The sequence below is a fragment of the Helobdella robusta genome (assembly GCF_000326865.2).
Source record: "Helobdella robusta unplaced genomic scaffold HELROscaffold_114, whole genome shotgun sequence".
Lineage (NCBI taxonomy): Eukaryota > Metazoa > Annelida > Clitellata > Rhynchobdellida > Glossiphoniidae > Helobdella > Helobdella robusta.
This window is the reverse complement of record NW_008703639.1, coordinates 180,699-191,261: the sequence shown is the minus strand read 5'-3', so window position 1 is coordinate 191,261 and position 10,563 is coordinate 180,699. Positions and strand designations below refer to the sequence as shown.

Sequence of the window (10,563 nt, the reverse complement as noted above, 5' to 3'; positions counted from 1 at the left end):
GTATTTTATTACAGTTGCGGATCTTGACAACTTTGACAAGGGGCCAAGATATTAAAAAGTTGGGGAAGAATTTTCAACAAAAACTTGATGATCGGGGAAGAACTTCCAACGAAAACTTGGTAACCGGTGGGGGGATTTTCACAAATTTGTTACAAACGAAAAATTTTTGTATTTAGGGGGAGGCAACTTTTCTGCTAATGGACTTATAATATCAATTTTCGCAACAGCTTCTTCCATTAAAATAACGACTTTTACTTAACACACAAATAATGCACACATCGTCCCTTCCTCCCTAGATAAATACACATGAATACAATATGCGAGTGCATTGAAAATGGTTCATAATAGCCCTTGGAATTTAATTTATTCTTCAGAATGCTAACTGAACTGAATAATTATTAATTAATATTAAGGCGAAAAAGCCAAAAAAGAGAAAGAACCAACAGTAGTAAATGGTTGTTTGGTGAACAATCAAGGGATATTAATTGCAATACTAACACTGCTTATTTTAAAATAATCAGGCTATGACAAACACAGACTCTATGACAAAACGCGAAAGGACGTGTGAAAATATAATGTAACAGAAAATAAAAACATTAACAGCATAGTTATAGAGCACCACAACAAGCGACTGATGAGAAATTAAATGTAATATAATGGCAATATAAAAAATATAATATTTATTGGTTGAGCTAGAACAAATAAATAAGTTAGAAAAATAAATGGATAGATGATATGAAAAACAGACTGACAGACTGACAGACAGACAGACAGAAAAGCGAATAATTAGATAAATAAGCAAATAAATAAAAAATAAATATATTAATAATTAACAAATACATAAATATTACAAAAATGAATGAATGACTAAATATGTAAGCAAATTTTTATAATATAAAGTGCAAATCGATCGAAAGATGTTATTGACTAATGATCTATTTTGTTCTCTTTGATGGCTTTATCTTAATAGGTTAATTGGTGGTTTGACACTTATGTTTGCGTTAAAGAAGGTTGTAGTGATTCTAATAGCACCACGTACCACCACCACTTCTACTACTACTACTACTACTACTACTACTACAACTCCTACCGCAAAAAAATTTAATGACGAAATGAACATTCATGAAATCAATCAACGATTGCCGTAATAAAAACATAAAAATCAATTTGCCAAACTCAATGAGAAAATGAAAAACAGTAAAAAATCAAACTTTCAAAATATTTACATACAATATACCAAAAAACATTGAATTTAATATTAATATACTATAAAATAAATAATCTTCAAACTGATCGTGAAATATGTTGAGTTGTTTAAGAGCACTCGACAAAATATATAATGGTTCATGTCTCGGCCAGCTGTTGAATGAAGAAGTTATGTATGCCTGTAAACTTCATGAATGAGCCCTTGAGCCACATGTGAGCGACGAGAGTGGATGGCGGTGAAGCTAATGCGATTTGTTTGATAATAATTTGCAATTCAATTGCCGCCGAGTCCAAAATAGCGTTACGATTTTGGGAACGTTGAATAATTATAATAATAATTATTATTATCATATATATTATTAGTTTTATTAAATTTCGCCGCTAGGCTTTTTTAAGTATTTCAATTTGACATTAATCGACTTAACTTGGTCTGACCAATTTAACAATAGTCTCATGTACTCTGCAGTATCGTCATCGTATGCCATTTATTGCGTCAGAAATACTAATTGAATGCATCATTTAGAACTAATCTTTTCTTGTTGTACGCATTCTTCTTTAGGATGTCGAGCTTCGTAGAATGTTTTAATTTTTAATTTTAAAACAATTTTACTTTTATTAAATTTTAATTCATTAACAATTCTTTTTAACGTGTGATTTATGATGAAAATAAAATAATGTTTCCATAACGATGATAATGAGGTCAAAATGATGGTACCAGTACTGAAAATGTGTTAAATATTAATACCGAAGAGAGTCAACCCAGAAATCTCTGTAAAGGAGCAGGGAGGTGGGAGTTTGTATTTTGTAAATGAAGATGACAATTTTGTTTGCTCTGTTCCACATTTATTCTACAGTTTTTCAATTTGAATCGGTGTGTTATTTATAAAATAAAATCTAATCAAATGCTACGGTCGTCGAAAAACTGGCAGAGTTTTCAGACCAAATTGGTGTATAGATTTTGTCGAATTTAATCTCAAATCTAGCTAAATTTTCTATTGTGAGGAGCTTTGTTTTGTAAACATGTACATGAGATACCCCATCAACAAACTCCTCCTCAAGTTGTTAAACTTAGCTTCCATTCAATTTTTATTTTAATTTTAAATCAATCATGCTCTCGTAATTTCACCCAGCAGACGAACAAACCATCAAAGCGCCGATGATGAACCCCAGCAGTGAGCCAGCCAGCACATCAGTCGGATGATGCTTGTAATCTGATATCCTGGATAGGCAGACGAAGACAGCCGTGTTGGCGAGGACGGCCTGGCAGGTGTGCTTCAGCAGGGCGGTCATCCTGTGCGTCCATCTCGATTGCAGGTAGATCTGCGGCGTTCATTCACATTCAATTTGTTCACACTAGTATACAACATGCCATGACCAAGGTGTATTTAATTATTTATTATATTTGAAAAAGAGAAAACAAAATACTTGAGTTTGCGTTAGTTCCCAAAATTGACAGAAAATAATTTGAAACTAACTATGAAGTAGACAGCCACATATGCAGCATAACAGGAGTGACCGGACGGAAATGATAACCTTCATTGCAACATGTGTATTATTATTATTATTATTACTGTTATTGTTGAAATATTTGTAGAGCGCTAATTAAATGAATCTCAAAAAAGCATTCTAGCAGAAACTGATTATAACAGAACATAATTGAAATGACTTATAAGAAATTATAATGCATTGTTGAGAAATAAAATTTTAATTTCGTCCTCAACAGCAAAGTAATCGATGAAATATAACGAAGACACTCAATAATATTTAGAACATGTCAACTAAACTAAAAGAAATAATCAATAATGCATTAAAATTAAAGAAAAAAGATTTTCAGTATCATCAATATGTTTACGTGTATGTATGTATGTATGTATGTATGTATGTATGTATGTATGTATGTATGTATGTATGTATGTATGTATGTATGTATGTATGTATGTATGTATGTATGTATGTATGTATTATTATTATTATTATTATTACGGAAATTTATATACAGCGCTTTTTTATTGTTGAATCTCAAAAGCGCTACTAAATCATAGACAAATAAGACGGACATTCATTGTGCAAATAAATAAGTTTTAAGTTGACTTCGAAATTGTAAATATGATAGGTTAGGGTCACGTAAGTATGGAGGTAAACCATTCCAAACAATCGGGCCAAGAACCGCAAAGTTGCGGGAACCCGTCACCAACTTTGTGGTCGGGATAAAAAATAAATTGCGCTCGGTTGATCGGAAGGAATATTTGAGAAAAAAATGAGATTTGTATGATTCCAATCTATCGATGAGGTAGGGAGGTGCTGTATTATTGACACATTTAAACATCAAAACTGCCAACTTGAAGGAAACACGTTTTTCAACCCTCAACCAGTGCAACCTATTCAAAATAGGCGTAACATGATCGAACCACGAACCACCCAAAACCAGCTGGCCGCACGATCCTGTATTGACTGAAGCTTGAAAAAGACCTTTTGGTGACACCATAAAAAAGGCCATTGCAGTAGTCTAGTCTGGAAAAGACGAAAGAGGAAACCCAAGCTTTGAAGAACAGACGTGTTTAGTGATTTTTTGACATTGCGTAATAAACGGAGTTGGTTGGAGCAGACCCTCACTAAATTATTAATATGTAAATCCATCTTTAAGTTTGAGTCAATAATAACTCCAAGACTACGGACAGATGTGGAAAATTCAATGATGTCATTGCCGACACTGATCGATGAAATTTTGACCTTCGACAGCTGCTGCCAAGAACCAACCGGTAATATTTGTGTTTTAGATTGATTTAACTTTAACTGATTCATACTCATCCAAGATCCAATTTCGATGAGACAGTCAGTCAGTTCATTCAGAGAAGCATCAATCGAATCAACAGGACAAGAAACCAATAACTGAATATCATCAGCAAAGGCGTGGGAGCTGAACTCATATTTTTGAATGATATCAAAAACATCAGCAGTGTACATAAGAAACAACAGAGGTCCCAACACAGATCCCTGGGGGACACCAAACGATAGTTTGTTTATGTCAGAGAGGGTGTTGTTGTAAGAAACCTGCTGGGTGCGGCCTAAAAGATAGGAAGCGAACCACGATAAGACTGAATCAGAGAGAAAAAAATTTGTGGAGAGTTTATACATGAGACGAGTATGACGGACACAATCAAATGCAGCACTCATATCAAGTAATGCCAAGAAAGAAACGCATTGACTGTCAACTGAAGAGAACAGTTGGGAGAAAATATCAATGAGTGCAGTTTCTGTGGAAAAATATTGACGATAGCCTGATTGATTCTTTGGCAACAAATTGTTTTTGTTTAAATGCTGTAACAATTGTTTGATAACAACTCGTTCAATGACTTTAGAAATGAATGAAAGATTAGAGATAGGACGGTAATTTGATAAAACGTTGTCGTCCAAATTTGATTTTTTTAGAAGTGGGGTTACAATAGCATGTTTCAAAGGGTTGGGAAAACTGCTAGTTGATAAACATTGGTTGACAAAAAATGTCAAAAATGGCAAAAAAAGATCCATAAATTTTTTAAATATGTATGTTGGAATCAGATCAAGAGAACAAGAACTGCCAGGGGAGTCACAAACTATTTTACGCAATTCATCTGGCGTGCACATTTGAAAATTTGAAAGATTAACAATTGCTTCAGGTAAGACGACCCTAGAGACATACTCAAACTGGATTGGTTTGTTAGTATTTTCTATAGTCGTGCTACGAATATTATTGATTTTATTGACAAAAAATGTCATAAAATCATTGGGGGAGAAATCATTTGAATGGTTATTATTGTGATTTTTAGATAAAATTTTGTCGAGGATATTCCACAATTTTTTTGGTGTATTGACCAAAATTTGTTTCTTTTTTTGGGAAAATTGTTGTATTTTTTTTTAACGCTAAGCGCCATGCATTTCGATTAATATCATTTTTCATTTTCCTATACAATCGTTCCAGTTTTCGACAATTGCGTTTTAATGAACGACATTCAGAGTCAAACCAAGGGGCAGATAGTACATGAGTAGATTTGACATAGCGACAAGGAGCAACCATATCCACAATCCTCACGATTTCAGAATTAAACAAATCCAACAGGGTATCAGCGGAAGATGAATTGAACGGCCCTGAAATAGGTGATTCGAGAACTAGTGAAGAAAATTGATTTTCGTCAATTTGATTCCATGAACGAGTAAGTTTCCATTTTTTCTGAGGTGTGGGGTGTATGTATGTATGTATGTATGTATGAATGTATGTATGTATGTATGTATGTATGTATGTATGTATGTATGTATGTATGTATGTATGTATGTATGTATGTATGTATGTATGTATGTATGTATGTATGTATGTATGTATGTATGTATGTATGTATGTATGTATGTATGTATGTATGTATGTATGAACCCATAATTGATTAGAACTATAAGGAAGTAATAATCATATCCGGGTTCAGCTTTAATCTATGTTAAACGCTTCGCATAGACAGGTATTTTAACGCTCCATCCAAAATACAGAAAGAATTATATTTTTGAAGTAAAATAAAAAAAGATTGCTATACATAACTCTTATCTAATGGGTCACCTGATACTTCTACAATCCTGTTACAGAGTTCATTCAGAAAACTCTGAGTTTGAAAATCGGTTGGACCAAAGGTCTCAATACAGACTGGCTGAAAAATTTTGCTATCTGCAAAAGCCGCATATTTTGAATTTTTAAAGTCTGCGGTCCTTAAGGCAGCGGCACCGGCCTCCTGTGAGGTAAGATTAATGTACCTTTCAGCCATGGTATGGGGGAACGTAACATCCCATGCAAGGGAACGTCCCTGCGCCCATGGTGAAATAGTATACCCGTCGGGCCTGAGGCTACCTTCCTCCATGAGACCCGTAAATTTTTTAATTGTGGGTATGTTTGCCCTCTGAAAGCACCTGACCAAAAAATCGTTTATGGCCGAGTGTCGAGCCTGTCTACCAGGGCCCAGCCGACAAGAAAGACCATGGTAGCCCAGGGGTTCAACATTAGCCCAAAAAAAACAAAACATATACTTGGTTAAAATGGGTAAACCGAGTCTCAGTCCCAAACTGACACGATCACAAGAGTCGTCCAGCCTGGTACCACAGGCGGAGTTTGGGACAGCCTTCAACCAAGATGATCTCAACTCACTTTTTACAGCCATTATCCTGGCCTTATCAAAATTTGATTGGTTTAAATCCAGCAGCTTAGCAACTGAGCTGCTGATAAATGGAGCATTCCACTCCTTTTGAGAACGGGTTTCGATACTAATCCCTGCTCCGTGGACGGTCCGGAACCCATCAAAAACTTGGGTTCTGAAATTGTCGCAATATATTTTATCCTTGGGCAACAACAAGTTTTGGAAAGGAATCGAGGCAGCAGCAGATGCCAAGAAGGCAGAAAGTGCTAAATCCACCACGGTACCTAAACCTAAGCCACCAACAGAGATGGGCAGGGTTGCCTGTAACCAACCTTTCGGGTCAAGGGAAACGTTGAAAATCGATTGGAAGCCGTCACGGAGAGTTTGATCAAAACATTGAAGAATGAAGTATGTATGTATGTATGCATGTATGTATGTATGTATATATGTATGGATGGATGTATTATGTATGTATGCATGCATGTATGTATGTATCATTTCATGTTTGCGTGTTTATAATTCAGTAAATTTACAAATATAGATTCATACAAATACAATAATACTCTTTTAAAAATATTTGAATTATATATTAGGATACTTTCAATTCAAATCTGGACCAAAATGTAGCATTCCTTTATTTCAGCTACATTAAAACAAAAATCAAAAGCTGAAACTAAAAGCTAATGAAACGTTTCTAAATAGCAAGCAGACCTGGAGTCGGTTATCTTCTCTTCTCGTACACTGCACTCAAAATTTTCCACGTAAGCAAATATGGTTTCGCTGGAGTTGGAGAGAGTGCAGTTGATTTTGCTGTAATCTGGATTGCATACCGTCAGGAAGTGAGGTCTCAATCTGTTTGGTGGATGGAAGGTCACGTCGATCGCAACCATGTGTGTAATTGAATCTTGCGTTCTAATTATTTTTATTGACTAAATAACAAACCTAAAATATTATTTTGAATCTATTGAGAATTATATTTTTGGTATTCTTGCGTTCAGTTAGTTCAGTCGTAAACGCCATAAAACATTTTACGACACAGACGCCCTAACACGCCGACCCATGCATTACGGCATTCATTCATTCACCACGCATCTCTTCATCATACCTTCCTATTGTGTATTTCCCAATATTGACGACAGATTGCTGAATAAAAATTCCGAAAATAAAAATCCCGTAAAATCGATAAATTTCAAGAAAAAAGTGAGGAATGGATCGACTGTCGGTGACCTCGAAAGGTGCTTCCTGCCTGGTGTGATTGAGCACTGCCTCACAAACTGTGACCTGACCACGGTGAAGTATGGGCTTATATAAAACACAACATGTATAGGTTTATATAGACTAATTTTTAGTTTGTTCATTAATTTTATAAAAAAAACAGTGAAAATTTATAATATGATAAGTTATTTCTTCCTGTACAAAGTTTGAAATCTGTTACATCTCAACTCGTATATAGCAAAAAATAATTACATTTGTTTGTTAATACAGTCTTTCATTTGAAATAGAATATGGTGATTGAAAATCGAAATTGGTGGAATCGACCACAATGGAATTCAGAAAAATTGTGAACTTCACGAAAAATACTTTGTTGCTAAGCGTCATAGACTTCCAAATTAAAATGCTCGTCTAGTTATTTCAATATTGAATCAATTTTTCAAAATGAAGAAATTGCTAAAGATTGCAAATGATAAATAACCTACCTACTTACACTCCACATCTATTGTTAATTAATAATGAGCAATCAAACAGACCTACCAGCACGAATGCAGCCGCCACACTGACTCCAACCATGATGCGGTAATCCACAGTGTTCTTCAAGTAGGGATGTTTGATGGATTCGTCGTTACAGAAGAATCCACGTTTGAACGGCTTGTTGATGACCACTTCTAAAACGATCCAGGGTAATGCCACTGGAGATGATGAAATATTCATCATCGTTTTCGTAGTTTTATAAGTTACAAATATTGTAATAAAATAAATCTCGGAAACCATATAATCAATGGAAAAATATCTGAAAGAGAGTTACCAAGAATTAAACTAAGAGCATCCAGAATGATTCTGATTATAATTTTTGCGAACGATGGTGTCATCATGACGCCTCAATGTCAACAGATGTTACAACTGTTCTGTATAATGAAATTTTCGAGGATGTTATGTGACGATTTTAGGCAGTATGTTCTATATTAAAACCATGTACTATTAAAACTTTATGCCTTTATATTGACAAAAATTTCTATGATATGATTGCGTAATATTTTGATTATATTGTCATAGCATACTATTAACGTCACAGATATGACGGATGTGTTAATGTTACGATTGAAATTAAAATGTTTCAATTTTACAAATATAATAAATTCTTTTTAAAGTGTTTATAAATTCGTTATGTTTACAACAATAAATAGCCTTTTCAAAGGCTTTCATACTTGAAAAGAGTTGTGCGAAAGTGCTTGTGCGCGTGAAACACTCACTTATTTTGTCGACAACTGCTATTTAAATAGTTTCAACATCTGAAAACGACTTTCGCAAATAGATGTCACAATATCTAGTTAGCTCAGTTGGCAAATGTGCCAGCTATGTCTCGCGATTGTCTGGTTCAAATGCTGTATGTCCGAAACTCTTATACATTTATATATGTATGTATTATTGCAATACTCGCTCGCCCATGGGCTTTATTTTGATTTTTCACAAACCATCTTCAGTGCATGTTTGGTTTATATAGTTTCTTTAAACAATGTAAAGCTCTTCAGCAAAGTTTATTAGCTGGTATCGTATTCTTTATCTCTGTTGTTGTCCTTCCTTTGTTCTTCATTGTTATTGAAGTTAGTACTAAGGCGTCGAGTTGGTAATGACTAATGATGTTATCATTTTTTGTTGGATGCTTATTTGGGGTTTATTGATATCTATTAGGACAGCTTCTGCAATTTTTAGATGTATTGTGTTGGTGTTTAGATAAATTATTTGTATGTTGTTGTTGAGAATTTGGCGGGTTATTGGAGTTGCATGTGTTGATTGCAAGCGAGATTTCATGGCTCTTCTTTGTGTATGCTTTGTGAGACGTCTTGATAGTGAAGTGGTCGTAACACCAATATACGAATATCGTTGACGCGCAGAGTCGTCAATAAGGCATTTAGATTCATATGTTGCATGATTACGCTTCAAAGTAGAATCGTCTTTAGGAGTGCAGTTGTTCTTTAAGACCAATTGTGTTGTCATACAATTATAATTGTTATACAATTATAAATGCAGAGAGAAAAGAAATAAATCCATCTATGCTAATAGGAAAGCCATTAAAAATTATGAAAAAAAAAACTAACAGATAACAAATATCAAAGTTAACAATAAAATTTTTCAGCTATATAAAGAATAGACAAAATGACAGAGACAGATTAAGAGCTCTAAGAACGGAAATTGGTGCCGTCACTGATGATCACAAAAAAATGTCAGATAGTTTTAGTTTTTCATTTATTAGTGAGATTTTTAACATCTTCAACAAAACCAACCAGCAACTTTAATGCAAACTAAATTATAGTTTAAGTTGTTATGTTAATTACCAAACAAAAAGTGGTTGTTGAACTGCAAAGACTAAAAGAAAATGAAAGTCCCGAAAACAACGGCCTCAATCCAACATTTTTGATAAGGGTGGGAAAGGACATTGGAGTAGCATTGGTAGCACTTTTCAACAAATCGTTCATACGGGTGAAATACCCTAGAAGGATGCAATCATAGTGCCACTTTTCAAAAAAGAAAATCGTTGCGACTCTGGAAATTATAGTGTTACAATTAGCCTTTCTCATAAACATTATATGCAAGATACTCAAAAGAATAATTAGGAAGATAATTGTGAACCACTTGGCATAAAATAGTATCATTACAAGAGCCAACATGGATTTACGGATCGACGTTTGTGCCCAACAAATTTGCTGAAATTTTGAAAAGGTTTATAAAAATATGGACAGCGGAAAATCATTGAATATCGTTTTTAGATTTTTCTAAAGCCTTTGATAAAGTACCGTATAAACATTTGGCCTTAAATTTGAAGCAAGTGGAATCACAGAAACCACACTCAAGTGGACTTTTATTTGATTGCAGGATAGACTGCAAATAATTTGTATTAGTGACAATTTTTCAAGCTAGAACAATTTTTCTGTATCGGGACCACCATTATTTGTAATTTAAATTAACGATAAAATAAATCTAAAATTTCAAA

At 34.2% G+C, this 10,563-nt stretch overlaps 1 protein-coding gene across 1 annotated transcript in view; it reads right to left on the bottom strand.

Moving 5' to 3' along the window:
• HELRODRAFT_116983 (hypothetical protein) overlaps positions 1-8,285 on the bottom strand; it is a gene marked incomplete at its 5' end in the record, with an annotated part of 8,938 nt that extends 653 nt beyond the window's left edge. Inside the window, 5 exons of the mRNA XM_009013261.1 lie at positions 2,350-2,526; positions 2,682-2,739; positions 7,068-7,208; positions 7,462-7,637; positions 8,109-8,285. Coding sequence (XP_009011509.1) covers positions 2,350-2,526; positions 2,682-2,739; positions 7,068-7,208; positions 7,462-7,637; positions 8,109-8,285 — 729 coding nt within the window. The remainder of the gene's footprint in view (positions 1-2,349; positions 2,527-2,681; positions 2,740-7,067; positions 7,209-7,461; positions 7,638-8,108) is intronic.
• Between the last annotated feature and the right edge of the window lie 2,278 nt (positions 8,286-10,563).